Below are 16,977 nucleotides of genomic sequence, written 5' to 3'. Positions count from 1 at the left end.
TGGTGTAGTAGTGTCTGTACTGGGCTGTGTGTGTATACATGTCATGGTGTAGTAGTGTCTGTACTGGGCTGTGTGTGTGTATACATGGCATGGTGTAGTAGTGTCTGTACTGGGCTGTGTGTGTATACATGTCATGGTGTAGTAGTGTCTGTACTGGGCTGTGTGTGTGTATACATGTCATGGTGTAGTAGTGTCTGTACTGGGCTGTGTGTGTGTATACATGTCATGGTGTAGTAGTGTCTGTACTGGGCTGTGTGTTTGTATACATGGCATGGTGTAGTAGTGTCTGTACTGGGATCTGTGTGTGTGTATACATGGCATGGTGTAGTAGTGTCTGTACTGGGCTGTGTGTGTGTATACATGTCATGGTGTAGTAGTGTCTGTACTGGGCTGTGTGTGTATACATGTCATGGTGTAGTAGTGTCTGTACTGGGCTGTGTGTGTGTGTGTGTATACATGTCATGGTGTAGTAGTGCCTGTACTGGGATCTGTGTGTGTGTATACATGTCATGGTGTAGTAGTGTCTGTACTGGGATCTGTGTGTGTGTATACATGTCATGGTGTAGTAGTGTCTGTACTGGGATCTGTGTGTGTGTATACATGTCATGGTTATTTATATAGCGCCACTAATTCCGCAGCGCTGTACAGAGAGCTCACTCACATCAGTCCCTGTTCCATTGGAGCAGCAGAATGCACAGACAAACGATAAAGTAGTGAGTTATTGTCACCTGTTAAAATTTAGGGCCTGATTCATTAAGGATCTTAACTTAAGAAACTTCTTATTTCAGTCTCCTGGACAAAACCATGTTACAATGCAAGGGGTGCAAATTAGTATTCTGTTTTGCACATAAGTTAAATACTGACTGTGTTTTCATGTAGCACACAAATACTTGATAGCTTATTTGTACACTGAAATTTAAAGTTGATATTTGTGTGTTACATGAAAAAACAGTCAGTATTTAACTTATGTGCAAAACAGAATACTAATTTGCACCCCTTGCATTGTAACATGGTTTTGTCCAGGAGACTGAAATAAGAAGTTTCTTAAGTTAAGATCCTTAATGAATCAGGCCCAACATTGGGAAAAAAATGTTGTTTTTTTTAAAAAAAGAAAAACAATTTACAACACAAACATCTAGCGGGACGTCCTCAGTGCGTGCTGTATATAAAATGACGTTTTATAGTAGCTCCTAACTGCAGACACATGTCGGGCGATGTGCGGTCTGCAGACTGTGTGTTACCTCCATATACTGACCCCCCCATGTCCTCTCTTGCAGCCTGTATGTCTCTCTCTGTTGACCAGAAGCCCCGGCTCCTTGTCACACTCAGCGGGAGAACGTCCTCCGTTAATTGTGATATCACAATGTCGATCACAAGTCCACAGGTAGAGGTGATATCATCAGTCTTCCACCAGGATGCGCCCGGAACTTTACTGGATACAAGGAGTGTTATCCTGAGTAACAGCAGCACCTCCTGGTCAGTGCAGCATAATATTACAGGGAGCGGCCCGTCGGCGGTCTACTACTGCCGGGTGACCTGTGGAAAGAGAAGCGCCAATGGGAGCGGAACATACGTACATGTACGAGGTGAGTGCCATTAATAGTCTGTGTCACCCTGCAGGGGGAGGGACAGACTCATAGCTCCCTTCTGTCTGTGTCACCCTGCAGGGGGAGGGGCAGACTCATAGCTCCCTTCTGTCTGTGTCACCCTGCAGGGGGAGGGGCAGACTCATAGCTCCCTTCTGTCTGTGTCACCCTGCAGGGGGAGGGGCAGACTCATAGCTCCCTTCTGTCTGTGTCACCCTGCAGGGGGAGGAACAGGCTCATAGCTTCCTTCTGTCTGTGTCACCCTGCAGGGGGAGGGACAGACTCATAGCTCCCTTCTGTCTGTGTCACCCTGCAGGGGGAGGGACAGACTCATAGCTCCCTTCTGTCTGTGTCACCCTGCAGGGGGAGGAACAGGCTCATAGCTTCCTTCTGTCTGTGTCACCCTGCAGGGGGAGGGACAGACTCATAGCTCCCTTCTGTCTGTGTCACCCTGCAGGAGGAGGGGCAGACTCATAGCTCCCTTCTGTCTGTGTCACCCTGCAGGAGGAGGGACAGACTCATAGCTCCCTTCTGTTTGTGTCACTGTGTCGCCCTGTAGGGGGAGGGACAGACTCATAGCTCCCTTCTGTCTGTGTCACCCTGCAGGGGGAGGAACAGACTCATAGCTCCCTTCTGTCTGTGTCACCCTGTAAGGGGAGGGACAGACTCATAGCTCCCTTCTGTCTGTGTCACCCTGCAGGGGGAGGGGCAGACTCATAGCTCCCTTCTGTCTGTGTCACCCTGCAGGAGGAGGGACAGACTCATAGCTCCCCTCTGTCTGGTTTCTCTCCTAGATTCTGGCTATGTAGAACCTACTAGCACCTCTCAGAAGCTGTGCTGTGGACTGATAGCCCTGTGCGTTCTCCTGTTTCTCCTGTCGGGTGCAGGGACCTTCCTGGTGGTGCCATTTTTCTGGAAGAGGCAGGTAACAAAATGACACCCTATAATGTTAAAGAACTAGACTGGGACTATTACTCTGTGAAAAGTTTTTAGTATCTGCTGGTGCTCTCTATGCAAGGACCGCTGCACAGTGCAACTTCTCTTTATTCATACGCTGGGTGTAATTCTCAGTATCTGTTCTTATTCTGGATGTACGGACAGCTGCACAGTGCGACTTCTCTAGGTCTATATGTTAGATGTAATTCTCACTATCTGTTAGTAATCTGAATGTATGTTCAACTGCATATTACCACTTCTCTTTTATGTGTATGCTGTGGTGTAATTCTCAGTATCTGCTCCTATTCTGTCTGTATGGACATCCACAGAGTGCAACTTCTCTTGTTGTGTACATGGGTGTAATTAGTAATATATTAGACATGCTTCTGACCTGCAGCAAAAGCCTTCAACGCGGGCCAGAGAATTCGCCACGGCCGGACAGACCGCAAACGCCCAGGCGTCTGATGGCGACACGGCGGGATCCTTGTACACGGTGAGCGTGGACTGTTATCAGCGGACAATACTCTGACTGTATAATAAAACCTCGCCCCGGATGGAGGGCGTGACTTGTGGGGGGGTGGGAACAATTCTCCACCTAAATAAGCGACAGAATCAAACGCGGGTGCTGCCCAGATACGCCATGATGACGATGACACCGCAGTACCATATCGCCACTTCTGATTGGCTGTTTGCCTATATTATATCAAGTCCTGGCCGTCTATTCTGATTATTTGTCATTTCCATTTGGACTAATGAAGGAAAGAGGTTTCCCATTTCATGTCTATAGCGTAAGCGCCAGCCGTGGGTAGTGTTTTGTATTTCACTATATTTTATGTATAAGAAGCGGCTTCGGCATTTACTAATGACACGGTCACCTACGCTATACTCTCTTATGTATATGACACATCATTATATTGTGTACAAATAGGGTAATATGACTTCCACACTCACCGATAACACTGTCAAGCCGCATCTAGACGCTATCGCTAGGCATCAGTACACAGCCTTGTACGTCTGGCCTATACCGGCTGAGGAAACGCTGCCGTCTTGTAGTTGGACGTATCTGGAGATAAATCCAGCTCGATATACACACCTAAGTACGCTTTTTGTGACACAAAAATGCATCCAACTCTGAGTTAGGTCCTCAGTCTCCAGCGGGCTGTGTTTTGTTTATTGAACCTTTTCCTCCTTTGAGCAGAGCCTGGAGCCCCGGTCTGATGATGTGTATGACGTCCTGGAAGAAGACCCATCCAAACCCAAGGACTTGGTGAGACGCCCCTACTTCTTAATAGACTACAATAACCACCAGCTGTCTCAGGTCATGCACTTTCAGCCCTCTTCCACAAGGGGGCAGTACAATATGCTGTCGTAAGAGGAAATAAGGGAGGTGTTAGGAATCCTTATTTACCCTAGTAAAAATATTCCCAGATAGCGATACACCCCAGAGAGCCACCTATAGCTGACCTAAGGCTTCAACGAGAAAATATACAACGTGTTATCTGACAGTGCAGGTCAGCTGCAAACATTTCTTGATGTTGAAAAGCGTCCAATACACCATCATCATCATCAACATTTATTTATATAGCGCCACTGATTCCACAGCGCTGTACAGAGAACTCATTCACATCAGTCCCTGCCCCATTGGAGCTTATAGTCTAAATTCCCTAACACACAGACACACACACACACACATAGAGAGACAGAGACAGACTAGGGTTAATTTTGATTGCAGCCAATTAACCTACCAGTGTGTTTTTGGAGTGTGGGAGGAAACTGGAGCACCCAGAGGAAACCCACGCAAACACGGGGACAACATACAAACTCCACATAGATAAGGCCATGGTCGGGAATTGAACTCATGACACCAGGGCCATCTTTTCCATTGGGCACGATGGGCAGCTGCCCGGGGGCCCCACGGGCAAGGGGGCCCCATAGGCACGGCTCTTAATGAGAATAAATAATCCTGCAAAAGAAAAAAACCTGCAAAAAAAAAACCTACAAGGGTCACTGAGCAAGTACATCTATCTATCTCTATCTCTATCTATCTATATCTATATCTGTATCTGTATACATCTATATATCTATATCTAGGGGCCCCGGTGCACTGCTTTGCCCGGGGGCCCATAATGTTGTTAAGATGGCCCTGCATGACACCAGCGCTGTGAGGAAGAAGTGCTAATCACTGAGCCACCGTTCTGCACCATATCCATTTTGTTGCTCATGTCTAAGCCCGAAATGATTGTCTGTCCCCAGCAAGGCTGGACTGAAAAGCAATTGTACAAGTAATTCTGGTTTTGTCCAGGAGACTGAAATAAGAAGTTTCTTAAGTTAAGATCCTTAATGAATCAGGCCCCTGATCATTTTATAGAGGTGAAATCTGATTCAAAACAACAACCAAAGATAACAGAATGAAAACTTGTGGCTGAAATCATTTCCCCAGCTGCCTTTTCTGAAAATCCAGGTTCAGGGAGCAAATTTGCCCCTGGATAAACTATATTGCATAGGGGCGAATGCAATCTTTTCTTTTAAAATTTTTTTGGGGCGTGCAGGGAAAAATGCCGTCTGCTTCTGCAAGTAGCACACATACCGGCTTTATTTTTACACTGTGGTTTAATGTTGAATTAGGATGCACCCCCCTCCCAACTCAAAAATCTGTCCAAACTTTTTAAATTTGACCCCCCCCCCCCTTCCCCAGAGTGCTACAAGGTTACCCAAGGAGCAACACTGCACTTGCAGCTGGATTTTCTCCTACTTTTGGCGACATACTCACTTTCTTTAAATATAGGAAAAAAAGTCACATTTGTGAAGTCCGCCAACTATATAAAATAGTTCTACAGTGGTTTCAGTATAAACAGTTTTAAGAATATATTCATATTTCTCTGCTTTTATATAATGTTCTCCATTAACTCCTGTCTGAACCAATCACACTGCAGAGTACACTGTCCGGATGTAGTCCAGATTCTGGCGTGGTCTAGCGCTTTAGAAGCATGTAGCATGCATCCATCGTGACACAGCCACGCCCCCATCACAATGTGTCCACGCCCCCATTGTGATAAGCCACACCCTCTGGAACGGGTTTTTACATTAACCTTTGTCTGCCACTTACCTGCCCCACTCTGTCTGAATCGTTTACCCTGCTATGAATTTACTGCCCCATAAGCTTTATCTTCACTCCAGCATTGTCTTTTAGTAAGTAATAAATAAGGAAGAGGTGACTGAGGCCAATACTCCACATTTCGCAAATATCAGAGTCTTCCAACGTAATAATTAATTCTACTGCAGAAACACCACGCAGAAGTCCACAGTGTCGTCAACCAAAGTCCTGTGAGAAGGCCCAAACCACAGGTAAGATAATTATATACCAGACCTGAGTATCTCTGTACCTACACAATGATAAGGATCGTGCTGCTCTGTATAATAATACTGAGTATATTTTCTGTCAGGTGAAAACTCCCTCTATACATGAGAAGGCACAGGGCGGAGGTACGGGGAAGCCCCATCAAAGACATGTGAGTAACAGCACTGGAGGAATCACATGCACAGAGACAGAAGAGTGTGACAGGCTGTGACTGCGGAATCACATGTATAGAGACAGAGAGTGTGAAAGGAGGTGACTGGGAAATGACATGTACAGAGACAGGAGAATAATGCTGTGATTAAATGGACCGCCTATGCCACCCTGTCTGTTGTTGCTGGGAACCGGCTGGGCTTATTTTGCCACCGTTCCCTTTCATTATCCCAAATGCACCCTCTAACCGCAGTAGGAGGGGCTTACAAATGCTGCCACCACTGGACTCCTTACCGGCATCCAGAACCGGGTTACTTCTGGGTAACTGACGCTGTGAGTGTACCCCATTACTGGTGTACCTGGGCTGGTACCCCTGACCTCTTACTATGGATCAGGGCTGCTGTGGATGGATCCCCCCTGGCCTAGCACACTGGCTAGAGCTGCAGTGTAGCGGGCAGAGTGGTGGTACCATAAAGCTGGGTCCAAACCTCAGAAAAAGCCTGGAACGGATTAGATTTTGGGTCTAATCTGTAGGTCATAGGGATAGAGAAGTTTCCAAGCAGGTCTTTGAAGCAAGTGATGTTTATTTGCTCACACTTGTTGAAGGTACCAGGGAGCAGGTCAGATGGAACAAGAAGAACAATTTTCAATACAAGACAGTGCTTTTTTATACAGATTTGAACACAGCCTCACAGGGTAAGCCAGCCCCCTGAGGTCTGAGCTATTTTTAGAATCAGGATGCAATTTGTTTACCCAAATATGAATTTACGTGCAATGCAAAGCTAACAATATTTACACTTATCTGTAATATTCTAAAACTTGCTGCGATTTCCTGCATCTAGTAGCAAGTCTAAATTAAACATTTCTGTGCCTTCAGGTGCTAGACCCTCACACATCAAGAGGTCTAATTAACAAAGGGTCCGCAGCACCGTACAGTACATATACAGAAAACAGAATCAAGACACAACATGATACAAAAATATATACAAACACAGGTGACAGGGTAAAACAAATCAGATTATATCTGACAGATAGTGAAAGGGATGGTAGAAATCAGCAAGAAGAAGACCAAAGCTTAAGAAAACAGGGCTAGCGAAGCAGGCCAAGAGGTACAGAGGGTAAAGGAACAGTAGAAGGAGCACACAAGGAAAGAGAGCCCTGCTCATGAGAGCTTACAACCTCAAGGGAAGGGAGAGACACAAAAAGGGTGGTACTAACTGGGGGAGATTGACATGGGGACTTTCTACAGACAGTTCAGAATACACATTCCCAAAGAAAGTCACAAAATCCCAAACAAGTCATTTCCCTACTCCAAGATACACAAAAGACTTCCTCAACAAAGGCTTATTGTATCAGATATATAATGTATTTCCACTAGCAAAGTTAAAACAAACATATATCTTCCCCATGTCCCAGAAATAAAGATATCTCCTTTACCAACATACACACAATATAAACCATAAGTACATTTGCAATTATATAAATAAATGCCCTGCGCTATTTCCTTTAAATAAATTTATACCATAAACTATTTATAAGTAATCCAGTCACAGGAGGTGACTAGGGAATCACACTCTAGCTATAAGAGAGTGACAGGTGGTGACTGGGAAATCACACTATAGCAGTGGTTCCCAAACTTTCTCAGTACGAGGCACCCTTAGGGTCACCATAATTTTTCCAAGGCACCCCTAAGCCAAAATAGTTACCGGGTACTCCCATTTTTAAGTAGTTGGGTCAAAATGACATAAGATGTATTTAGACCCCCTTCACCATCACATTGTGCCCTTTCATCATATTACTGCGCTCCTTAACCATATCACTCTGTACCTCCTTATTTGCCATCTCACACTCTGTGTTCCCCTCATTGCCATCTCACACACTGTGTCCCCCTCGTTGCCATCTCACACTCTGTGTCCCCCTCGTTGCCATCTCACACTCTGTGTCCCCCTCATTCCCATCTCACACTCTGTGTCCCCCTCTTTGCCAGCTCACACACTGTGTCCCCCTCTTTGCCAGATCACTGTGTCCCCCTCCCCTCCTTCAGCATCTCTCTCTGTGTCCCCCTCCCCTCCTTCAGCGTCTCTCTCTCTCTGTCCTCCTCCCCTCCTTCAGCGTCTCTCTCTCTCTGTCCTCCTCCCCTCCTTCAGCGTCTCTCTCTCTGTCCCCCTCCCCTCCTTCAGCGTCTCTCTCTCTCTGTCCTCCTCCCCTCCTTCAGCGTCTCTCTCTCTGTCCTCCTCCCCTCCTTCAGCGTCTCTCTCTCTGTCCCCCTCCCCTCCTTCAGCGTCTCTCTTTGTCCCCCTCCCCTCCTTCAGCGTCTCTCTCTCTGTGTCCCCCTCCTCTCCTTCAGCGTCTCTCTGTGTCCCCCCTCCTCTCCTTCAGCGTCTCTCTGTGTCCCCCTTTTCTCCTTCAGCGTCTCTGTGTCCCCCTCCTCTCCTTCAGCGTCTCTCTGTGTCCCCCTTTTCTCCTTCAGCGTCTCTGTGTGTCCCCCTCCTCTCTTTCAGCGTCTCTCTGTGACCCCCTCCTCTCTTTCAGCATCTCTCTGTGTCCCCCTCCTCTCTTTCAGCGTCTCTCTGTGTCCCCCTCCTCTCCTTCAGCGTCTCTCTCTCTCTGCCCCCCTTCACACTCCGTTCATTTAATTACCTTCTTCCTCATTTTCTGATGTCTTCTTTTCCGATGTCTTCTCTCTGCTGCTGCTCCTGCTCCTCACTGAAACTGTCGGACGTGACGATGTCACGCCCGGCAGTCAGTGAGAAGTTGAGCACAGTGAGGAGGATCCGGCGCTGGATGGGTAAGTTCTTTTTTTTTTCGAGGGCGATTGGGACACCCCTGTGACAGTGCCGCGGCATCCCAGGGAGCCGCGTCGCACGCTTTGGGAACCGCTGCACTATAGATATAGGAGAGTGACAGGAGGTGACTAAGGAATCACACTATAGATATAGGAGAGTGACAGGAGGTGACTGGGGAATCATACTGTAGATGTAGGAGAGTGACAGGAGGTGACTGAGGAACAGAGCCGTAACTTAGAATTCTAGTGCCCTGGGCGAGAAAGACAAATGCTGCCCCCCTAGCCCTCAATTTTAGCCAAATTAACCTAAAATATTCCTAAATTGCGCCCCCCTTCAGCATTGCGCCCTGGGCGGTCGCCCCTGTCGCACAGCCCTAGTTACGGCCCTGCTGAGGAATCACACTATAGATGTAGAAGAGTGACAGGAGGTCACTGGGGAATCACACTGTAGATATAGGAGAGTGACAGGTGGTGACTGGGGAATCACACTATAGATATAAAAGAGTGACAGGAGGTGACTAGGGAATCACACTATAGATGTAGGAGAGTGACAGGAGGTGACTGGGGAATCACACTATAGATATAGGAGAGTGACAGGAGGTCACTGGGGAATCACACACTGTAGATATAGGAGAGTGACAGGTGGTGACTGAGGAATCACACTATAGATATAGGAGAGTGACAGGAGGTGACTGGGGAATCACACTATAGATATAAAAGAGTGACAGGAGGTGACTGATGAATCACACTATAGATGTAGGAGAGTGACAGGAGGTGACTGGGGAATCACACTATAGATATAGGAGAGTGACAGGAGGTGACTGGGGAATCACACTATAGATATAGGAGAGTGACAGGAGGTGACTGATGAATCACACTATAGATAAAGGAGAGTGACAGAAGGTGAATGAGGAATCACACTATAGATATAGGAGAGTGACAGAAGGTGAATGAGGAATCACACTATAGATATAGGAGAGTGACAGGAGGTGACTGAGGAATCACACTATAGATATAGGAGAGTGACAGAAGGTGAATGAGGAATCACACTATAGATATAGGAGAGTGACAGGAGGTGACTGGGGAATCACAGTATAGATGTAGGAGAGTGACAGGAGGTAAATGAGGAATCACAGTATAGATATAGGAGAGTGACAGGAGGTGACTGAGGAATCACACTATAGATATAGGAGAGTGACAGGAGGTGATTGAGGAATCACACTATAGATATAGGAGAGTGACAGGAGGTGACTGGAGAATCACACTATAGATATAGGAGAGTGACAGAAGGTGACTGAGGAATCACACTATAGATATAGGAGAGTGACAGGAGGTGACTGGGGAATCACACTATAGATATAGGAGAGTGACAGGAGGTGACTGAGGAATCACACTATAGATATAGGAGAGTGACAGAAGGTGACTGAGGAATCACACTATAGATATAGAAGAGTGACAGGAGGTGACAGGGGAATTACAATATAGATATAGGAGAGTGACAGGAGGTGACTGATGAATCACACTATAGATATAGGAAAGTGACAGGAGGTGACTGGGGAATCACACTATACATATAGGAGAGTGACAGGAGGTGACTGATGAATCACACTATAGATATAGGAAAGTGAGAGGAGGTGACTGAGAAATCACACTATAGATATAGGAGAGTGACAGAAGGTGAATGAGGAATCACACTATAGATATAGGAGAGTGACAGGAGGTGACTGAGGAATCACACTATAGATATAGGAGAGTGACAGGAGGTGACTGGAGAATCACACTATAGATGTAGGAGAGTGACAGGAGGTGACTGGGGAATCACACTATAGATATAGGAGAGTGACAGGAGGTGACTGTAGAATCACACTATAGATGTAGGAGAGTGACAGGAGGTGACTGAGGAATCACACTATAGATATAGGAGAGTGACAGGAGGTGACTGGAGAATCACACTATAGATGTAGGAGAGTGACAGGAGGTGACTGAGAAATCACACTATAGATATAGGAGAGTGACAGGAGGTGACTGAGAAATCACACTATAGATATAGGAGAGTGACAGAAGGTGAATGAGGAATCACACTATAGATATAGGAGAGTGACAGGAGGTGACTGGGGAATCACAGTATAGATGTAGGAGAGTGACAGGAGGTGACTGAGGGATCACACTATAGATATAGGAGAGTGACAGGAGGTGAATGAGGAATCACACTATAGATATAGGAGAGTGACAGGAGGTGACTGGGGAATCACAGTATAGATGTAGGAGAGTGACAGGAGGTGACTGAGGGATCACACAATAGATATAGAAGAGTGACAGGAGGTGACTGGGGAATCACACTATAGATGTAGGAAAGTGACAGGAGGTGACTGAGGAATCACACTATAGATATAGGAGAGTGACAGATGGTGACTGGAGAATCACACTATAAATATAGGAGAGTGACAGGAGGTGACTGATGAATCACACTATAGATATAGGAGAGTGACAGGAGGTGACTGAGGAATCACACTATAGATATAGGAGAGTGACAGGAGGTGACTGAGAAATCACACTATAGATATAGGAGAGTGACAGGAGGTGACTGATGAATCACACTATAGATATAGGAGAGTGACAGGAGGTGACTGAGGAATCACACTATAGATATAGGACAGTGACAGGAGGTGACTGAGGAATCACACTATAGATATAGGAGAGTGACAGGAGGTGACTGAGGAATCACACTATAGATATAGGAGAGTGACAGATGGTGACTGGAGAACCACACTATACTTATAGGAGATTGACAGGAGGTGACTGAGGAATCACACTATAGATATAGGAGAGTGACAGGAGGTGACTGAGAAATGACACTATAGATATAGGAGAGTGACAGGACGTGACTGGGGAATCACAGTATAGATGTAGGAGAGTGACAGGAGGTGACTGATGAATCACACTATAGATATAGGAGAGTGACAGGAGGTGACTGAGGAAAAACACTATAGATGTATGAGAGTGACAGGAGGTGACTGAGGAATCCCACTATAGATATAGGAGAGTGACAGATGGTGACTGAGAAATGACACTATAGATATAGGAGAGTGACAGGAGGTGACTGAGAAATGACACTATAGATATAGGAGAGTGACAGGAGGTGACTGATGAATCACACTATAGATATAGGAGAGTGACAGGAGTTGACTGAGGAATCACACTATAGATATAGGAGAGTGACAGGAGGTGACTGAGAAATCACACTATAGATATAGGAGAGTGACAGGAGGTGACTGAGGAATCACACTATAGATAAAGGAGAGTGACAGGAGGTGACTGAGAAATCACACTATAGATATAGGAGAGTGACAGGAGGTGACTGATGAATCACACTATAGATAAAGGAGAGTGACAGGAGGTGACTGAGGAATCACACTATAGATATAGGAGAGTGACAGGAGGTGACTGAGAAATCACACTATAGATATAGGAGAGTAACAGGAGGTGACTGAGGAATCACACTATAGATATAGGAGAGTGGCAGGAGATGACTGGGGAATCACAGTATAGATGTAGGAGAGTGACAGGAGGTGACTGAGGGATCACACTATAGATATAGGAGAGTGACAGGAGGTGAATGAGGAATCACACTATAGATATAGGAGAGTGACAGGAGGTGACTGAGAAATCACACTATAGATATAGGAGAGTGACAGGAGGTGACTGATGAATCACACTATAGATATAGAAGAGTGACAGGAGGTGACTGAGGAAAAACACTATAGATGTATGAGAGTGACAGGAGGTGACTGAGGAATCACACTATAGATATAGGAGAGTGACAGGAGGTGACTGGAGAACCAGACTATACATATAGGAGAGTGACAGGAGGTGACTGATGAATCACACTATAGATATAGGAGAGTGACAGGAGGTGACTGAGGAATCACACTATAGATAAAGGAGAGTGACAGGAGGTGACTGAGAAATCACACTATAGATATAGGAGAGTGACAGGAGGTGACTGGGGAATCACACTATAGATAAAGGAGAGTGACAGGAGGTGACTGAGGAATCACACTATAGATATAGGAGAGTGACAGGAGGTGACTGAGAAATCACACTATAGATATAGGAGAGTGACAGGAGGTGACTGATGAATCACACTATAGATATAGTAGAGTGACAGAAGGTGAATGAGGAATCACATTATAGATATAGGAGAGTGACAGGAGGTGACTGAGGAATCACACTATAGATATAGGAGAGTGACAGGAGGTGACTGGGGAATCACAGTATAGATGTAGGAGAGTGACAGGTGGTCAATGAGGAATCACACTATAGATAGAGGAGAGTGACAGGAGGTGACTGAGGAATCACACTATAGATATAGGAGAGTGACAGCAGGTAAATGAGGAATCACACTATAGATATAGGAGAGTGACAGGAGGTGACTGGGGAATCACACTATAGATGTAGGAGAGTGACAGGAGGTGACTGAGGAATCACACTATAGATGTAGGAGAGTGACAGGAGGTGACTGAGGAATCACACTATAGATATAGGAGAGTGACAGGAGGTGACTGAGAAATCACACTATAGATATAGGAGAGTGACAGGAGGTGACTGAGAAATCACACTATAGATATAGGAGAGTGACAGGAGGTGACTGAGAAATCACACTATAGATATAGGAGAGTGACAGAAGGTGACTGAGGAATCACACTATAGATATAGGAGAGTGACAGGAGGTGACTGAGAAATCACACTATAGATATAGGAGAGTGACAGGAGGTGACTGAGAAATCACACTATAGATATAGGAGAGTGACAGAAGGTGAATGAGGAATCACACTATAGATATAGGAGAGTGACAGGAGGTGACTGGGGAATCACAGTATAGATGTAGGAGAGTGACAGGAGGTGACTGAGGGATCACACTATAGATATAGGAGAGTGACAGGAGGTGACTGAGGAATCACACTATAGATATAGGAGAGTGACAGGAGGTGACTGAGAAATCACACTATAGATATAGGAGAGTGACAGGAGGTGACTGAGGAATCACACTATAGATAAAGGAGAGTGACAGGAGGTGACTGAGAAATCACACTATAGATATAGGAGAGTGACAGGAGGTGACTGATGAATCACACTATAGATAAAGGAGAGTGACAGGAGGTGACTGAGGAATCACACTATAGATATAGGAGAGTGACAGGAGGTGACTGAGAAATCACACTATAGATATAGGAGAGTAACAGGAGGTGACTGAGGAATCACACTATAGATATAGGAGAGTGACAGATGGTGACTGGAGAACCAGACTATACATATAGGAGAGTGACAGGAGGTGACTGATGAATCACACTATAGATATAGGAGAGTGACAGGAGGTGACTGAGGAATCACACTATAGATATAGGAGAGTGACAGGAGGTGACTGAGGAATCACACTATAGATATAGGAGAGTGACAGGAGGTGACTGAGGAATCACACTATAGATATAGGAGAGTGACAGGAGGTGACTGAGAAATCACACTATAGATATAGGAGAGTAACAGGAGGTGACTGATGAATCACACTATAGATAAAGGAGAGTGACAGGAGGTGACTGAGGAATCACACTATAGATATAGGAGAGTTATAGGAGGTGACTGAGAAATCACACTATAGATATAGGAGAGTGACAGGAGGTGACTGGGGAATCACACTATAGATAAAGGAGAGTGACAGGAGGTGACTGAGGAATCACACTATAGATATAGGAGAGTGACAGGAGGTGACTGAGAAATCACACTATAGATATAGGAGAGTGACAGGAGGTGACTGATGAATCACACTATAGATATAGTAGAGTGACAGAAGGTGAATGAGGAATCACATTATAGATATAGGAGAGTGACAGGAGGTGACTGAGGAATCACACTATAGATATAGGAGAGTGACAGCAGGTGAATGAGGAATCACACTATAGATATAGGAGAGTGACAGGAGGTGACTGGGGAATCACACTATAGATGTAGGAGAGTGACAGGAGGTGACTGAGGAATCACACTATAGATGTAGGAGAGTGATAGGAGGTGACTGAGGAATCACACTATAGATATAGGAGAGTGACAGGAGGTGACTGAGAAATCACACTATAGATATAGGAGAGTGACAGGAGGTGACTGAGAAATCACACTATAGATATAGGAGAGTGACAGGAGGTGACTGACAAATCACACTATAGATATAGGAGAGTGACAGAAGGTGACTGAGGAATCACACTATAGATATAGGAGAGTGACAGGAGGTGACTGAGAAATCACACTATAGATATAGGAGAGTGACAGGAGGTGACTGAGAAATCACACTATAGATATAGGAGAGTGACAGAAGGTGAATGAGGAATCACACTATAGATATAGGAGAGTGACAGGAGGTGACTGGGGAATCACAGTATAGATGTAGGAGAGTGACAGGAGGTGACTGAGGGATCACACTATAGATATAGGAGAGTGACAGGAGGTGAATGAGGAATCACACTATAGATATAGGAGAGTGACAGGAGGTGACTGGGGAATCACAGTATAGATGTAGGAGAGTGACAGGAGGTGACTGAGGGATCACACTATAGATATAGAAGAGTGACAGGAGGTGACTGGGGAATCACACTATAGATGTAGGAGAGTGACAGGAGGTGACTGAGGAATCACACTATAGATATAGGAGAGTGACAGATGGTGACTGGAGAACCAGACTATACATATAGGAGAGTGACAGGAGGTGACTGATGAATCACACTATAGATATAGGAGAGTGACAGGAGGTGACTGAGGAATCACAGTATAGATATAGGAGAGTGACAGGAGGTGACTGAGAAATCACACTATAGATATAGGAGAGTGACAGGAGGTGACTGAGGAATCACACTATAGATATAGGAGAGTGACAGGAGGTGACTGATGAATCACACTATAGATATAGGAGAGTGACAGGAGGTGACTGAGGAATCACACTATAGTTATAGGAGAGTGACAGGAGGTGACTGAGGAATCACACTATAGATATAGGAGAGTGACAGGAGGTGACTGAGGAATCACACTATAGATATAGGAGAGTGACAGGAGGTGACTGAGAAATCACACTATAGATATAGGAGAGTGACAGGAGGTGACTGATGAATCACACTATAGATAAAGGAGAGTGACAGGAGGTGACTGAGGAATCACACTATAGATATAGGAGAGTTACAGGAGGTGACTGAGGAATCACACTATAGATATAGGAGAGTGACAGGAGGTGACTGAGAAATCACACTATAGATATAGGAGAGTGACAGGAGGTGACTGATGAATCACACTATAGATAAAGGAGAGTGACAGGAGGTGACTGAGGAATCACACTATAGATATAGGAGAGTGACAGGAGGTGACTGAGAAATCACACTATAGATATAGGAGAGTAACAGGAGGTGACTGAGGAATCACACTATAGATATAGGAGAGTGACAGATGGTGACTGGAGAACCAGACTATACATATAGGAGAGTGACAGGAGGTGACTGATGAATCACACTATAGATATAGGAGAGTGACAGGAGGTGACTGAGGAATCACACTATAGATATAGGAGAGTGACAGGAGGTGACTGAGGAATCACACTATAGATATAGGAGAGTGACAGGAGGTGACTGAGGAATCACACTATAGATATAGGAGAGTGACAGGAGGTGACTGAGAAATCACACTATAGATATAGGAGAGTAACAGGAGGTGACTGATGAATCACACTATAGATAAAGGAGAGTGACAGGAGGTGACTGAGGAATCACACTATAGATATAGGAGAGTTACAGGAGGTGACTGGGGAATCACACTATAGATAAAGGAGAGTGACAGGAGGTGACTGAGGAATCACACTATAGATATAGGAGAGTGACAGGAGGTGACTGAGAAATCACACTATAGATATAGGAGAGTGACAGGAGGTGACTGATGAATCACACTATAGATATAGTAGAGTGACAGAAGGTGAATGAGGAATCACATTATAGATATAGGAGAGTGACAGGAGGTGACTGAGGAATCACACTATAGATATAGGAGAGTGACAGCAGGTGAATGAGGAATCACACTATAGATATAGGAGAGTGACAGGAGGTGACTGGGGAATCACAGTATAGATGTAGGAGAGT

General features: G+C 45.3%; 2 protein-coding genes across 3 annotated transcripts in view; both read left to right on the top strand.

Annotated features, from left to right (window-relative positions):
• The window catches only part of RNF167 (ring finger protein 167), a 147,139-nt gene that overhangs the window by 72,024 nt on the left and 58,138 nt on the right, over positions 1-16,977 (top strand). The window lies entirely within an intron of this gene.
• The window catches only part of NFAM1 (NFAT activating protein with ITAM motif 1), an 89,314-nt gene that overhangs the window by 55,971 nt on the left and 16,366 nt on the right, over positions 1-16,977 (top strand). For both annotated transcript variants that reach the window (XM_075206294.1, XM_075206293.1), the window contains exons 3-8: positions 1,278-1,586; positions 2,381-2,511; positions 2,920-3,015; positions 3,721-3,789; positions 5,805-5,867; positions 5,966-6,031. In XM_075206294.1, the coding sequence (XP_075062395.1) occupies positions 1,278-1,586; positions 2,381-2,511; positions 2,920-3,015; positions 3,721-3,789; positions 5,805-5,867; positions 5,966-6,031 (734 nt within the window). The remainder of the gene's footprint in view (positions 1-1,277; positions 1,587-2,380; positions 2,512-2,919; positions 3,016-3,720; positions 3,790-5,804; positions 5,868-5,965; positions 6,032-16,977) is intronic.

The sequence above is a fragment of the Mixophyes fleayi genome, chromosome 4, assembly GCF_038048845.1.
Source record: "Mixophyes fleayi isolate aMixFle1 chromosome 4, aMixFle1.hap1, whole genome shotgun sequence".
In the NCBI taxonomy this organism is placed as follows: Eukaryota; Metazoa; Chordata; class Amphibia; order Anura; family Limnodynastidae; genus Mixophyes; species Mixophyes fleayi.
Note: the sequence above shows the minus strand (reverse complement) of the source record. Positions and strands in the feature narration are given on the sequence as shown.